The 17,957-nt window shown below is 34.8% G+C and overlaps 1 protein-coding gene across 4 annotated transcripts in view; it reads right to left on the reverse strand.

Moving 5' to 3' along the window:
* The window catches only part of DMXL1 (Dmx like 1), a 179,081-nt gene that overhangs the window by 17,262 nt on the left and 143,862 nt on the right, over positions 1 to 17,957 (reverse strand). For all 4 annotated transcript variants that reach the window (XM_030927848.1, XM_030927850.1, XM_010353785.2 and 1 more), the window contains 4 exons: positions 14,794 to 14,880; positions 11,178 to 11,299; positions 10,690 to 10,831; positions 7,005 to 7,065 (listed from right to left, as the gene is read on the reverse strand). In XM_030927848.1, coding sequence (XP_030783708.1) covers positions 7,005 to 7,065; positions 10,690 to 10,831; positions 11,178 to 11,299; positions 14,794 to 14,880 — 412 coding nt within the window. The remainder of the gene's footprint in view (positions 1 to 7,004; positions 7,066 to 10,689; positions 10,832 to 11,177; positions 11,300 to 14,793; positions 14,881 to 17,957) is intronic.

Here is a 17,957-nt window from a genome sequence, read left to right on the forward strand (position 1 = left end):
CCTCGGTGAAGCCTTGATCGCTTCTGGTCTGGTGTTGCCCAATTCATGAATTTGAGCTAAATGCTCAAATAAACTCATTAAAATTTTAATGTGCCTATGTTTTAAGAGTTCTCAGCAGAGGAACAGGAAGGATATCCCCTGATGATGACCTCCAGGAGCAACAAGTAACCAGGGCACAGGTACCTCCCAGTAGGCCCCTTGTGCTTACTGTTTCTCATTGTGCATTTGAAGGTTACCACTTGAGCTGAAACCTGCAACTTTTACCCTTTAAGCATTTTTCATCCAGATCGGCTCTGGAAGTCAGACTGAACCTGACTGGATTGGGTCCAGTAAGAGGCCTCAGGTAGATAAGATTTTAGGACAAGAAATCATGGGTTCTTCTGAATTTAAGGAATTCAAGAACTCCTCCAACTGGAACTCCAGCTAATTTTATGTATAAACATTATGGACCCAGACCCTGTGCTTTCCTAGAGAAATGAGTATTTTTACCAAAGACAATTTAGAATTATGGTGGCCACAACAGGGAAGTTTTTAACTTATACAAAATTGTCCATCTACAGGAAGCACTAAATAAAAGGGAATCTCTAATGCTTCACAAACAGTGGGAGGCATTTTTTGATTGGTATGCAGAGGCTACTAGAAGACTAAATGAACTGCAAATTGTCTCTCTAAAAGAGTATTCACAAAAGACAAATGAGAAATCTTAAAAGTCTTCTTCCACAAATACTAGTAAAGTTTTAGCAATCTGGGTGGGTAATCTTGTCCCATTTTCAGGAACACAATTTGGATCCAGATATCCTTTTTATTATCTATCTATCTATCTATCTATCTATCTATCTATCTATCTATCTATCTATCTATCTATTTTTGAGACAGAGTCTCGTTCTGCTGCCCAGGCTGAAGTGCAATGGTGCGATCTTGGCTCACTACAACCTCCGCCTCCTGGGTTAAAGTGATTCTCCTGCCTCAGCCTCCTGAGTAGATGCGACTACAGGTGCATGCCACCATGCCTAGCTAATTTTTTGTATTTTTAGTACAGATGGGGTTTTACCATGTTAGCCAGGCTGGTCTCAAACTCCCAACCTTGTGATCTGCCTGTCTTGGCCTCCCAAAGTGCTGGGATTACAGGCGTGAGCCACTGTGCCCGGCCCAGATATCCTTTTTATAAACTACTGAGTTTGACATTTTATATCTGGCAGATCACTAAAATTTAGAATGAAAACTATAGAATCTGCTTCTGCCTGTATGTTTGTGTATGACTATATATATGTTAAATACATGTGATATTTTTCTATTACCAGATGGTATTCTCAAAATTTTTAATAATTATATATAATGGGTTTAAAGAAAAATAAGCACTTATATAAATTAAGTATTCCTTAAACTTTTAGAAAGATAGAAACAGACCCAAATGTTTTTCAAGTCCATCTGATGTCAGATAATCTTTGGTAAATGAAAGCTAATTTAAGTTTGTTGGTTTAATTAAAGCAGGCATATCCTTAGAGTTACCAGCACTAAATATAATGTGATATACATCTTTTATTTTACTTATGCTTACTAGTCAAATACACTCACGTTGTCTTTGTTACAAAATTTGTTAGCAAAAAATAAATAGTAACGAACTTGATGGCTGGCCTTGTCTGGTGTTATGTCTACTTGAAAACAGTTTTCCAAATCCCTTTGACAACTTATACTCTTAGTATTTCATTAAGTTTAATTAAATGATGGATATTAATTGAATATCTAGATAACTTCCAAATTACATAAAATACTAAAACATTAATTGCTAAATATAGGTTTATCTACTTTTGGCTTCTTATTACAGAAGAATAAAGATATTTGGGTCTGTTAGTAAACGTGTCCTGTGACACACTTTTGAAAAACTATACTATGAAAAAGAACATGCTTCTGTAAATTATGAAAGAGTATAGGTTTGCTAGTCTATAGAATGCTGGTGTGACTGACAGTGCACAACTGCTTATTACCTAGTTTTCACTAGAAACTAACATCACTAACAGTTAAGAATTCTAATCAATATATGTAATTTAAACTACTGAAATAAATAATTTTGTATGTCAGGAAAGTAAGATGCTTTTGGAATGTGAAGCTATGTGGTGTGAAGGATGTTTTTCTTATGGGAAAAAGAATAATTTTCGTACTAAAGCAGACTGTTTCATACTGGGAAAGAGGAAGAGTACAGAACAAAATATGAATGGATACAAGAATGCTATAGAAGGTTTGTGTAAGAGGAATTTGGAAAAACAATGTTATGTATGGCCAAGCTGGCTAATATGTATTTATATATGTTATTAAAAGAATGATGAGTCTTAATATCAGAAGTACATTGGTGCAAAGTTTTACTGCAGTATTGGTTTTCTCTTGACAAGAGATTGTGAAAGGTTTTCCTTTACCTTTTAAGCAAGCTGACTACAAAATCGAGATTTTATCAAGATGATTTTCTGTGCTTCACGTCTTTTTAGGTCTTTGATCACCTAAGACCTAATGTTAATATTATTATTTTTACCTTTTAAGCAATCTGACTACAAAATCGAGATTTTGTTTCTTTGTCTTTTTTTTTTTTTCCTCTTTATTGTGGAGAATGGGGTCTCCCTTTATTGTTCAGGCAGGTCTCAAACTCCTGGACTCAAGCTATCCTCCCACCTCTGCCTCCCTGAGAGCTGGGATTACAGGCATGAGCCACCGCGCCCGGCAGAGATTTTGTTTCATCAAGATAATTTCCTGTGCTTCATGTCTTTTTAGATCTTTGATTACCTAAGGCTTAATGTTAATATTAACATTATTACTAAATTAGCTATATTTCAATATTAAAATAGCTAAGGTTTTTTCCTACAACATTAAAATAGCTAAGGATTTTTCTACAACAATGTAACTTTCTGTATTTGCCTTTGAAGTATTTAAATTATCACTCTGGTTAAATATTTTTCCACAGAAATCTTATTATAATCAAGTGTTTTAAACCGTTTGGTATTTTTGACAAACTTCCCCCAAATACATTAAAAATGAAGTACTTTTGACCTCACTCTAACTTTGTGAGTTTCCAAAGGGCCCTTGGAATATCTCAAAAAAATTTGTTCTCTCTCCCTCTAAAAAGAAGAATGTTATAATAATTAGGCTTTGTTAAAACTAATTAGGCTTAATTGATATGTTAAATTGCATGGGAAGCATTGTCAAATAAAGGTGATACCTTCTTATATTTGTATGGGCATATGATATTAGGTAAGTATTCCAGAAATTGTGTGAAGTTTCTAAAAATCTGACATGTTCTGGTATAATGTTATCAGCCATACTTTCAGTTATTCTGTTAAAATATCGTATGCCACAGAAGCAATCAAATTTACTTGTCTATTGTGCATTATGATAATGAACTGATCTTTAGTTATGGCCATGTTAAGTCTTTTGTTACTGACAGATGGCTATTGTTTCACCTGATCTTCACTGAAAGTGTTTGCAAGTAACTATAATCCTAAAGTGCTCTGTCTTCAAGGAGATTCATAGAAAAGACTCTGAAAGGTACTGGTTTCTGATAACGTTTAGATACTATCATTGGACAGTGTAAGAACTTCCAGAACTCTAAGGGAGAAAACTTATAAATTCATTAAACTGCTAACCAAGATCAAGCTGAGCAAGAATTGAGTATGAGAGGCTGAATAACTTATTGAAGAAAAATTATGGTTTCTTAAGAATTGTGGTTTTGAAACATTGCTAGTTCTTTAATATTTTGTTTTCCAGATTTAAGAAAACCTTTTTTATTTTCTCTTATGTTATTCAATAGTTTATGGCAATTTGGCAAAGTATGCCTTCATGAACAAAGATAAAACAATTACTTTTTCTCCCTACCTGATCCCTCCAGAATTTGGAAGCTATTAGTGAGTATTTTTATTTTCATGGCAATATAGTTATTTGCGTAAGTTCAATAAGAATCTGTTCTTTACAGCTTGCCAGGAGTAAAAGCAAAAAGAACCTGTCCTTCTTATAGCAGGACATAATTGGAAACATCAGTCATATTACCAAGGCTTTGACTCATATATCATATTGGAGACTATGCACAAAATCAGATATGACCCAGACAGTTTTAAGGAACCAAAGGCTGACAGAGCAAATAAGGCACCTTGAAACCGCCCCCCACCCAAAAAAACAGAAAAACTGGCCTGGTACTGTACACATATAGTCCCTTACATGGTTGCCTTACAGAAGAGTAAGGACTATCACTTCTTGGCAGACAAGGGAATCCCAGGATTTTCTGAGGACCTCAAGAAAAGAGGAATTCACCCAAATCTACAGGATTGCAGGTGAAATCAGATGGCAAGTCCTTGGTTTGGCTTCCGAGCCTCGAGAGGTTTTTAAAAGTCTTATCTGAGATTCCTTATTAATGTTTCAGCAGAGCAGACTTCACTTTTACTCAGCTAGGCTTATATGGAACCTATCATGTAGCATGATTTCAACAAATACTTATTAAAAGGGGAAAACACATTAAACATTTTAGAAGGGGAAAAAATGATCCCTTATATAAAATATATATTTGGTCTTTGTGTGACATAAAATATATATTTGGCCTTTGTCCCTGGATCCTGGCATACAGCTAACTAAAATGCATGGAAGAGCACCTGAATTTACACTAATGCAGTGACTTAGATGGGGTCCCACAGATAGCCTAAAGCATTGAAATTTTCAGTGCCACTCGCCAACCTCCAGAAAAGGGCGGGAAAGGGAGCTGGAGATTAAGTTCTATAAAAACTCTTGAACAAGGAGATTTGATGAGTTTCTTGGCTGGTGAACACATCCACGTGCCAGGTTTGTAGTGCACCCCAACTCCAAGGGGACAGAAGCTCCTCTGCTTAGGAGTCTTACAGACCTCATTCTATGTACTTTTCATCTGTTTCTTTTATGATTATCTTTTATAATAAACTGATAAATGTAAGTAAAGTGTTTCTCCTGAGTTCTGTGAATCAGTGTAACAAATTAATCCAACCCAAGGAGGGGGCGGTGGGCACTCTGATTTATAGCCAGTATGTCAGATGTGTAGGTGACAACTGATAACCTGCGATTGGTGTCTGAAGTAAGGAGCAGTTTTGTGGGACTGAGCCCTTAACCTGTAGGATATGACTCTGACTCCAGGCAGACTGTGTCATAATTAAACCAAATTACAAGGCACCCAGCCAGTACTTGGAGAGGTGGAGAATGGCTTGAGGTGGACAAAAGCCAACACATCTGGTATCAGAAGTGTACACGACAGTATAAAGAAACAGTGTGTTTTCTACTCAAAAAATTATAAATGTACTAGGCTAACTTCTAAAAAGTTGTTTAAGGATTTTTCAAAAGATCTACTCCAAGGAAAGAAAACAGCTATCCTGACGCATCTGAACTTCAGACTAATATTTAAAAAAAATCCTGTCTCATAACATTTTCACAACACGAAAAGTGTTTGTTATCAAACTAAATTATTATCTGTGGGACTTGTTTGTGACATGAAAAGATATACTGGAAAAAAAATCCAGTAATTAAATTAGCTTTTAATTTTTCAGGTGTCTTATCTGCTAGTGACAGCAGTTCTCTAAACAGAGAAAGTACTTCTCTCTCAAGACAGCAGCAGCAGTAACTGATGCTGTCTAACACCTCTGACAATAGGTGCACTGAACCTTTGAAGCTTCGAGGGTGGACACTTTAAAGTTTATGGGCTTGAGGTATAGAGTATGTATACCTGCCAGGACACATGGTATGGGATTGAGAGAAAAATGAGGTCCCTTCAGTATCTCAGAAAACTTCCAAACCAGACTGCATAGAAGAGGGTAGTTTTAAGCAGTATCAAGTATTTCTTGATGTGGAGTAATATTTAAATTTTATATATAAAACACATTTTGACTCCTTAACACTACAGGCTTCATGACTGTTTTTTAGTTCTCACTTCACATTAAACTTGTGGGTAAAAAATACACACTTCTAGTGATGAATAAATTTGACATAGTGAAAACAGACAAATTTTTTTATATTATTTTATACCTCTAGCATAAGTAACAGATGTTATTCTCTTCAATATACATACATGGTTCTCTTGAGCCTCTCTTTGTACAGAGTATACAACTTTGATAATAGAGTCTTTAAGCATTTATCGTAAATGAAGCAGAAAAGAATACTGATTTTGTTAACTGCATTTTATCAGAATATCTCCCAAGACAAAAGTTTCTAAAGTTTTTAATAGGCTATTAAACTGGGGGGACATGAATACTCATTAATTAACATTCACTATTCTTGTTACTATGTAGGACAACTTGACGAAGGGCATAACTTAAAAAAAAATGTTAAAAATTGGAATACTCACACACCAGTGAGTATTGACTCCAACCCACCAGAATCAATACCTCCAATAAATTCCCCATTAATTAAGTTCTTGGTTGAAGGAAGAGAAACTTTTGAGATTCCTACGAAGATTAACTGAAAACAAATATATTCTGCCTTAGAATATAAAAACTTACTAATAATAACTTCCTATGCTTACTATTAATGTGTCTCATAAAAGACAAACTGAAAAAAAAGTAATAAAATACAAACTGAGTATAATGAGGTAATAAATAATCGAGGTATGGTTGTGGCTTATGTAATAAAGGTTGGCAGTGGTTCTATTATTAAAATAATTATTCACTATAATTTAGCATGATCAAAGAAATCCAGAAATGTTCAAAGATAAAATGTGTTAACTTAGAAATACACAAATTTTGTGTATTGGTAGTCGCAAATTTTGATTGGTAGTCAAAACACCAGAAAATTTACTTCATTAAATCAGTCTTCTCTTTTAGGGAAATATCTTTTTCTATTTTTACCTAGTTTTGAAATCAAGATTCTATTTGCTGGCAAATATTATCTAGAAAAAAAGTCTAATAAATGCTTTCAATTAAAACAAAAAGGTTTCCATACATTTCTTATAATAAAATTACCAAAAATATGTTTAAGAATAAGAAAGGATAATTGCTAATTATTATTCAACTTACAGTAAGGAAGAGTTGGATGAGAAGTCATTCTTCTAACATTATTAATGGCTTTCTTAATCATCTGGTAAAATAGAAAAATTATTTTACAGCCACAATAAAAAGGATTAAACATGTAAATTGTGACAGGAAATTCAAATAACATTCATGTATTTATTTTTACGTGAGTTCATAACGATCATTATGGGTGCTAAAAATACTAAACATGGTAACAGAGATTTAATAGTGCAGCTCTTATATTTGTACATACATTTTGGGCATTACTGACTAGGATCTAAAGATAAATTCCTCTCAAGAATTTAGTCTTCCCTCCTTTCTTGTCAATTCTTTTCTGATCCCATTAAATTTATTATTCAGTAATAATCCTGAATAGTATAAGTTTAGAAGACAGGAGCATATGAAAATAAAAGAAGATAAACAGATTTAAAAACTGATAGTTTGGAACTATGTGTTTACTCATTTTAAAGTTATGCTTTGAATAATTTAACTAGCCTGTCAAATGAGAGTAAAACAAATACATAAAATTAAACTAAAAATTTATAGAACATTTCCTATTTATATAGCATCATAACTACAAATATATGTTATCTTAAGTTTGTAGCATCAGTCTCAGGTAGATTTTGTTATTGTTATTCTTTTGGATTTTAAATGGTTCAATTAGCCTAAAGTTGTGGAGAAGGTGGGGAGTTGGTAGGGAGGACAGAGACTAGGCCAGAGAAAAAGTGAGGGATAAAAAAACTGAAACACATATATGGATGCAGTTATACTCCAAAATAGCAGAAGCTAGTCATAATGATTTTTTTTGCTATTAATTTTTATCATTTGATAAACTGAAAGGATTAAGAAAATATTTTATCAATTCTCTAGAAAAAATAAAAACCTGCTGCATATGACTTCTGTTTAGTAAACTTCATATTTAAATCCCATGTTCTTTTTAAAGAAATTCTTGAAGGTTCCTATCTTGCTTTTGTGTTCTTTTTTAATATTCACAGGAGAACCATGAGTAAAAAAATACATAAACACAGGTTTAAAAAAGTTTCTGAAAGCGTATGTAGAATACGTAAAATCATTATTTTAGAAGATCCACATAAAAAAGAACAACCTTATTCTACTGGTGTCTTTCTGTTGAGGGTAGAGTGAGGCAATCCCAACCCTTATGTTAACAAATCACAATTATTCAAAATAAAAAGATGACCTTCTAAGATTTAGGTAGGAAGAAAATTCAATCCTTAGTGTTATGCCTAGGGTAGATTTCTGTATTACAAAGCTTTGGAGTATAAACACATTTTTCTGAACACCTACTATACGTCCAATACCATTCTAGTTAGAAATCATCAATCTGCAAGACAGGAAGAATCCAAGTTCTCAAAGAGCTTAGATTCCAGGGCATATAAAAAAGACAACTTAAGGCAGGGCACGGTGGCTCATACCTGTAATCCCAGCATTTTGGGAGAACAAGGTGGGTGCATCACTTGAGGCCAGGAGTTCAAGATCAGCCTGGCCAACATGGCAAAACCCAATCTCTATTAAAAATACAAAAATTAGCTGGGCATGGTAGTGCATGTCTGTAATCCCAGCTACTAGGGAGGGTGAGGCAGGAGAACTGCTTGAACCTAGGGGCCGGAGGTTGCAATGAGCCAAGATTGTGCCACTGCACTAGAGACTGGGCAAAAGAGCAAGACTCCATCTCAAAAAAACAAACAAACAACAAAAAAAACACAACTAAATAATGAATAATTTCAATAACTGGTAAGTGCTAGGGATGAGAAAGATGATAAAATATAAGTTGAGTGGGGGTAGAGTGGGTAGGGGCAAATGCCTTAATTAGGGAAGCCAGGGAAATCGGGGGATTTGAGTTGAGATGTGAATGGTAAAACAGAGGGATGCAGCATTTTAAGCAGAAGGGAAGGCAAGGGCTCCTGACATGACCATGAGCTTAATACATTCAAGAGACAGAAAGAAGCCAGTGTAACTACAGCAAAGAGAATCAGATGTAGAATAAAGGGAGGTGAGATGGCAGGTTAAATTCTGTAGGGCCATATTAATGTTATTTAAAAGTTGTACTGGGAAATCTGACATTTTTTAGAAAGTGAGTGACAATCTCAATGATGTTTTAGAAAACAGTAACTGGCTGCTGCTGTGTAAAGAATAGAAAGAGGAAGAGACCAGCAAGAAAGATGTTACAGGAAGAACTATATTGTAATCTCTGAAGCTGGAGTTCAAAAAGTGCCTATTAGTCCTATTCACTTCTTCGGCATATTCCCCTTGAGTTCTCTTTTAAAATATTATAATATCAGTAAGTTTTACAGACGAACTGTAACACACCTGTCAGCTGGAAAAAGAATTTAACCACTACTGAGCAAGTCATTTCATCTGAATAATTACTAGATTGCTTTTCAAGTTCATTTTAATCCTTAAAACACTGCTACTTGAAATCATTGAACTAAGGAGAAGAGAAGGCTTTAAAACAAGCTCCACCAAGACACATTTAACAAAGTGACCTAAGTTGAACCACTTGACCTTTCTGGATCTCAAGCTTCATCTGAAGAATGTTTAAGTACGAGTAAATAACAACTACAACAGACACTGCAAATTATAAGGTAATATCAACTATAAAGGAATTGCATTAGGTACAAAATATTACAAGGTATTATTAAAGATGACTGAGCCTTTACTTGAACAATTACCCATACTAATTAATGAAAAAAAAATGTATTTTTTGGCCAAGGGAAGCATTCTACAGGACTTACGAAATTCTGAAAAACTACCACCTTTCTTTGCTTCTTCTAATCTGTTCATTAGTTCCCATACCCTAAGTAATAATAAAGGAAACTCTTGGAAGTACAAACATGAATCACATCTCTAGCCAATCAGGGCTAAAACAGATCCTCTATCACTACAGAAAAATTATGTTTCAGTTCATCATTATATTGCTTTTTGCTTAACTTAAAAAAAATTGTATTGTTTTTGTTAAAAAAAAAAAAAAAGAATATTTGTCCTGGCATTTAAAAAAGTGATAATACGGATATAGGTGTTAATTGATATCCATTAAAAGATACCTAGACAAGGGGTTAGCAAACCTTTTTTTATAAAGGACTGGATAGCAAATGTTTTGGCTTTATGGATATTTACTTTCTGTTGCAGATACTCAATTCTGCCACTGTAGTGTGAAGGCATCCACAGACAAAATAGAAACAAATGACTATGGCTGTGTTCCTATAAAACTTTATTTATAAAAAGACACTGAAATCAAGTTTCATGTAATTTTCATGTGCCAAAAAATACTATGTTTGTTTTTTCAACCACTGAAAAAACAACGTATATACCATTTCACTAAAATGTATACACCATTCTTAGCATATTAGCTACATAAAAACAGGTCATGGGTAATATTTGATCTATGGGGAATAGCTTGGTGAAGCCTGATCTGAACCATTATGTTTCAAATAATTCTTAATTAAAATATAGCTCTTTGATTTTCAAGCAAAGTATATTTTTGAAACAATTTGCTATTACCCTTTCAAATGAAAACATACTATTCTTCATTATCAAAATTTACAATTTCCAACATGTAAGACTTACTAAAACTTTAGGAATTAAGAAAAGTGTTTTAAATCATCCTTTATCCATTAACCTAGAGGGAAAAAAAAGTTACATATAACTTAAATTTATTTTTAACTTTACATACCACAGATGCTCCTCTGCCAGTCTGTGTACTACCAAGCCATGGCATGTTGATTGGAGTGCCAGGATTGCTATGTGTATATGGAGTTGTACCTTGAACAGCTGTTAAATCATCACGAGCATGTATAACCAAGAAGTCTTCTGATCTATAAAGGAATGTCAACCAGAATAAAAACAACTCATCATTTCTTTCTTTTTTACACTTGAAAGGTCTAAAATTTGAATTTATAGTTCCCTTTAAAATTAATTTTCTTCAGCTCTTATTCATAACTCACACACAACAACCTCATACCTGAACAATTTCTGTTCCCTTCACTTACTCTTCTCTCAATTCCCTTATTTAAAGCTCTTGCCACCCCTCATTTAGCATATCAGCTTCTACTCTGCTTACAATCTATAAATTGCTTTAAAGAATCTTTTGAAAGTGATAGTTCAGTAAATATAGTAACTCATACTGCAACATTACTAAATAAAAACAAAGTATGAAGGTACCCTTTGGTTTCCACTTCTATATCATCATCTACCCAAGTGTAGATCTGTGTGGCCAGAATTCCAGAAACATCCAGTTCTTGAACATCATGACTGGAAGCGATTGCTATGCAGTTTCTATTTGCCTGAAAAATAAGTCAAACAGTAATTTTAAAAGAAATAGGCAAAATAGGTATATAAGCTGCTTTTGAAAATGGTAGTTTTGAAATAACTTCTAGCAGTGATAACTAAAGTACAAGATATACAGCATTCTTACTTTTAGTGAAATAATAAGCTTCAGTTTGGAGATATGTTTATGTTCTAGGAAAAGTACATCCAATAGAAAGCCAGTATAAATGGCAATACATGCAGCATTTTATTTCCTCTCCCAGTACTGTCTTTCTAGACTGCTAGAATGCTATGAGCTCTCTAAAGTTTGCAAAATTCAGAAATGTGGAGGAAGATAGGAGCCCTATAGGGTACAGAAAGGTGAGGGCAATAAGGAACTCCAAACTAAAAACATAATTCTTAATTATTCAAACAAAACAACTTTCTCCTAAAGTTTTTCAATCTGAGGGAAAAAAAAAAAAAAGAAGTGGGAAAGGGTCACAGAAAAAAGGTGTAGGGACAGAAATATAGTGGGAGAAGTATGTCAGAAAAAGATTACAAATGAAAAGTGACATGAAATTTTAAATGCCTATGAATCAAAAATGTACATTTTGGCTGGGTGCAGTGGCTCACATCTATAATCCTAGCACTTTAGGAGGCTGAAGCAGGCAGACAGCTTGAGCTCAGGAGTTCGAGACTAGCCCGGGCAACATGGCAAAACACTGTCTCTACAAAAAATACAAAAATTAGTTGGGCATGGTGGCATGCACCTGTAGTCCCAGCTACTTGGGAGAATGAGGTGGAAGGATTGCTTGAGCCCAGGAGGTGGAGGCTGCAGTGAGCTGACATTGCACCACAGCACTGGGCACCAGGCATGAGACCCTGTCTCAATAAATAAATAAATAAATAAATAAATAAATAAATAAATAAATACATGCATGCATGCATGCATATCTTTAAAACAGAAAACAGGAAGATAATGACATCAAAGAGAAAATAGGATTACCATTACTGCTATGTAAGATTCTAACACAAACTATTAAGAAAAAACTGAGATCTTAGAAATAAATGAAAAAATGATATAGCTAGATTATTGGGTGGTAATTCTCCACGGGTCTCCCAAATTCTGCATGTTTTATAAGTGAGTCATGTCTGTCCTTTTTTCTGCAGTATAATTACCAGGATGTTTATATAACTATTGTCTCTCCCTCCAGAGCAAAGGGCAAGAATACTTACTATCTATTATAAAAGATCTGGTTCCCCTAAACTCAGTGATCCTCTCCTGTAATATAACCTACTATGTGTGTAGGTAAGGTAGGTATCATCTGGCCCTCTTCCCATCATTCTCTGGAAATTGTGGCTCAGGGAACCAGTGTAAAGTGCTGATTTTCTGGTTATTGCATTTGCTGTTAGACATAAACTATCCTTTGTCTCTGATCAAAGAATCGTATGTCTTCTAATAGCATCCATTAAACTGTTTAATGGATCAATTAAATGCACTGTTTAAACAATCCACTGCCTGCCTCAAAGAGAACTGTTTCTGTGACAACTAACAGAAACAGAAAGGTAACTGTTAGTTTTAATTTAAGGTAAAATCTGAGACCCTTCATAGTTTTCGACACAGGTAGTTCCCAACTAAACAAATCACAAAAAAAATCTCAATGGCATTTTAAAAAATGCAATTTAAAGCAAAGGTATTATTTCTCAGCTGCAAATTTAGTAAGGATATTAAAAATAGCAAATCGTCCAGGCACGGTAGCTCACACCTGTAATCTCAGCACTTTGGGAGGCCGAGGCGGGCGGGTCACGAAGTCAAGAGATCGAGACCATCCTGGCCAACCAACATGGTGAAACCCCGTCTCTACTAAAAATACAAAAATTAGCTGGGCATAGTGGTGCACACCTGTAGTCCCAGATACTTGGGAGGCTGAGGCAGGAGAATCGCTTGAACCTGGGAGGTGGAGGTTGCAGTGAGTCAAGGTTGTGCCACTGCACTCGAGCCCAGGCGACAGAGCGAGACTCTGTCTCAAAACATACTAAAATAAAATAAAATAAAATAAAATAAAATATAAAATAAAATAAAAATAAAAATATAAAAATAGCAAATCTGGGGAAATAAAAATTAAACAGGCATATTCATAGACAGTAACCTGTAGACTTTATACACGTGAATAACTGTTCATTACTAGTACTTATATATAAACACTCAAGAAGAAAACAACTAGTTTCTTTTATAGCACAGAATATTTTAAATAATATTTTCTTCAAGAAAAAGCAGGTAATGCAGGTATAGATAATAATTTTTTTTTTTTTTTTTTGTAGAGACAAGGTTTCACAATGTTGCCCAGGCTGCTATCAAACTCCTGGCCTCAAGTGAGCCTACTGCCTTGGCCTTCCAAAGTGTTGGGATGACAGGTGTGAGCAACCACACCTCGCCAACAATTTTGTATTTGACATGTATATATAATATCACATTATACAGATATTACAACTGGCTAAGGGGCTGACTCCAGATTTGTCTGTTTCGCACGGAGCTGTTTCTTTGACAACAGAACTGTCTGAAGCAGGCAAATCTGGAATCAGCCCCTTAACCAGTCATTGCTCAATGGTGTCTAAGAGGGAAATGAAGTGAAGGACGCAGAACAACAAACATACTGTCCAGAAGAATTCAGAGCAGACAGACATAGCACAAAAAGATAGAAAACCAACTGGTGAAAGGATTACTAAATGGGTAATTTTCCTGTATATCACATTTCCCTGTATATATTATAGGGTATGTATCTATATAATATTTAAAAATTATTTTAAATTTAGGAACATATGAAAATTTACTTTATATATATGTATACAATATCTCCTTTAGGTATCTTCTATGAATACATAAAAAGAAGATACACATATCCTTTAAGTTAATGGAAGGAAAACAAAAGAATAATTAGAAGTCATTAGGAACTACACAGCAAGGCAATTAGGGGAGATAGAAGGGGAAAATGATTAAGACAGATTTCAATCTTGGACTGTATTACCTAAGGCCACCTCTTCTGTGAGGAGCATACAGACGTCTAAGGAGGATGTTAAGTAGAAATTTAAGAAATACTAAGAAAATACACATGTTCGGCAGCTATTGAAGGTATAAATCAAAGAGGGAGAATTTGAGTCACACATAAGCTTAAATCTTACCAAACACCCAGAACCACATTTGACATATTCATAAGGAATATAAAAAACTTCTTCTGTGGGTTAACTACTGTACTACATTGTATAAATTCTAAAAGCGACTGTCTATATATTTGGTACTTCTCTCTGCATAGTAATAAAACATTACGTATTTTATCAGCTACATATCCAAAATCATATAATAACAAAATCACATTATCAAATAATATTTTATAAAATAAAAGAAGTATCCAGGTTGCAATTTAAGGAACTGGAAGCAGCTTTGGGAAAGAAATACTGGATAAACTGATAAAACAGAATATATTATCCATCTATAAATACTTAATAAACAAAAGAAGAATGTCTATGTACTTACCTTATTAACAGCGAACGCCGTAATGATATCAGATTCCTTATGAATAATTCTTGCTTTACCTCCAGGATATCCCAAATCTGCTTCTATCTAAATAAAAGGAAACAAAATCCAAAAATGCAGTGATTTTAGTAATAGAACTAATAATATGTGCCTATCTATCAATTAGTACTTGCATAAATTATTTTAAGAAACTAGATATTTCAATTCTAAAGGTACTATTGTATATGCTAATTATCCCTAAAACAAAGTTTGACAAGGGAAATTTAAATTTCTTCAAACTTGCTTTTTTACACATAAAAAAACAGCTGATACAACACACAACTTCATTAAGTGGTTATCCGCCCAAGACACAGTGAATTAACTTTAAAAGATCAACACATTCTAATTATTAAAGCAAAATGTATTTACCAAGTTTCTTAGCATTATAATTCTTTAATACTATTTTAAGAAATTTAAAAGGTCAGACAGTCAATATTTTAGGTTTTGCAGATCACAAAGGGTCACTGTTGCAATTTCTTTCAAACCTTTAAAAATTCTCAGCTCATGGGCTATGTAGAGGCAGGTGAGATTTGGCCAGCTGGTTGTAGTTAACCTTCAATTTATAGAGAAACCTGAAATCCTGAACGGCAAAGTAACTTGCCCAAGTGAGTAATCATTTTAGTAGCTAAATAAACCACAATTCTATGTACTTTAGATGGGGGACATATATTTGACCTTCTGCTTACTTCAGACACAGTGTATACATCTTTGGACTTAGAAAAGAATACTATGTAAATTCAACACTTACTAAAATAAGTTGAAAAGAGGAGGCAATTGAACAGTTGAATTGTTGCCTAATATAGGACATTATTTCATATTATCTTTTTTTTTGTTTTTTGAGATGGAATCTTGCTCTTGTCATCCAGGCTGGAGGGCAGTGGCCCACAGTCTCAGCTCACTGCAACCTCTGCCTCCCAGGTTCAAGCGATTCTCCTGCCTGAGACTCCTGCCTGAGACTTACAGGCACCTGCTACCATGCCTGGCTAATTTTTGTATTTTTAGTAGAGACGAGGTTTCACCATTTTGGCCAGGCTGGTCTCAAACTCCAGACCTCAGGTGATTCGGCGGCCTTGGCCTCCCAAAGTGCTGGGATTACAGGCGTGACCTACCACGCCTGGTCATCCTAACTTTCAGTCTTTTAAAATGAATTAGGTTTACAGACTTATTGTGAAACACATACATTATTTGAAATCAGCATACAATAAATTTACTTCCTGCAAAATTTTGATAGAAATATCACCAATGCCTGGCCATTGACCACAGAACTGATCAGAATATGCAGTGTTTTAAAAACAGCAACTAAGGTCAGGCGTGGTGGCTCACGCCTGTAATCTCAGCACTTTCAGAGGCTGAGGTGGGTGGATCACTTGAGGTCAGGAGTGCAAGAGCAGCCTGGCCAACATGGAGAAAACCTGCCTCTACTAAAAATACTAAAATTAGCTGGGCATGATGGTGCGCATCTGTAATCCCAGCTACTTGGGTGGCTGAGGTAAGAGAAATGCTTGAACCCAGGAGGCAGAGACTGCAGTAAGCTGAGATCGAGCCATTGTACTCCAGCCCAGGCAACAGAGCAAAACCCTGTCTCAAAAAAATAAATAAATAAAATAAAGGCAATTAAGATGACTGCTCAATTGGAAAGTTGAAAGAGACTTACAAGATAACCAAACCAAAATACCCCTACACAAACAAAAATCAGTCACCATATAAAAAGAGTCAAATACATTCTAATCTAAAGTATAATTTACTTATGAATTTCAGTATTCGCTGAACATTCTGGTTGACTTGAGGATCAACTTGTCTTCTGAGGGAAGTCTCAGCTCTGACCACAAAAGGCTGGTCATCTGTTAATGACATACATAACAAATTCCATAGTTTATGACAAAATCCCAGCTTACCTACCAATCTGCCTGGTATCTCAAGTATACTAAATGTTCATTCTTAGGTTTTGAAGAAATTGGCGACAGAGGAAGATGATGGCTCCATGGAATAGAGGGATGTGCCACTTGCTGGTAAAGGCAGGATGGGGGATCATACCAGTTTCACCTGGGGAATTTTTTCAAACTTTACATGTATGGGAGGAAAGCTCCTGCAGGTATGAACTTCAGAAAACCTTTCTCTATGTAGGAATACATTCCTGTCCTCATTATTTACTAAGAACATTGTTTCTCAATAAGGTGGTCTCAAGATAACCTGAATAACAGTCAACTGAGGTGACTTTTTTTTTTTTTTAATAGAAAACCTCTGAACGCCATGTCAGATACATAATCAGAATGTCATGAGGGTGGGTCAAAGAAATGGTGGTATCTCAGAAGTCTTAGATTAAATTTGTGAATGACCATAAGTGGCAGAAGGTAAGACTAGAGATAAAGGTAGAAGTTCAGGTCCTGCAGGGTCTTAAAAGACATAATAAAGAGTTCATATCCTGTTCTAAGTCAGAGAAACCACTGGTGGATTTTGAGAAGTCTGGCTATTGTGAGATAAAACATAAAGGGTTTGAGAATGACTGCCAGAAAACCAGTTAAAAGGCAACTACAGTAGCTGAAGTGAGAGATCATAGTGGATTGGATTGGGGCAGTAGGAATGGTGAAAGTGATAAGTGTTTGGAATTGGGATACATTTTGTTAATGGGCTGTAATTATAGTGTGATTAAAAGGAGGAAAGAAAAAGGATGAATCCTAGTTATCAGGCCTGACAGCTGGGTGAGTAAAGGTACCATTTACTGAGATGGACATAAGTGAAGGAAACAGTGGGGAGTAGGTTTGTAGCAGGCAATGTCTAGATTCGGGAAATTTGTTGGGACTAGAGAGATTTGAGAGTTGTCAGCATATAGATTATATTAATATTTAAATCGTGAGATAACCCAAAGAGAGAGTAAAGATAGGAAAGCTAAAAAGTTAGAGAACTGAATTCTGGGGCAACCAATATTTCAAGGACGGGAAAAAGACAATTCAGTAGTTATCAATTAGCTAACATAAGAAATTGAAGCGTTTGATATTATGGAAATTAAGTGAGGAAACAATTTTACAAAAATGTTATGGGTCAACACTACCAAATGATTATTAAGAAGTTGAATCATATGAAGACAGATAATTGACTACTAAATTTAGTATATTGGAAGTCAATGG

The sequence above is a fragment of the Rhinopithecus roxellana genome, chromosome 3, assembly GCF_007565055.1.
Source record: "Rhinopithecus roxellana isolate Shanxi Qingling chromosome 3, ASM756505v1, whole genome shotgun sequence".
Classification (NCBI taxonomy): domain Eukaryota; kingdom Metazoa; phylum Chordata; class Mammalia; order Primates; family Cercopithecidae; genus Rhinopithecus; species Rhinopithecus roxellana.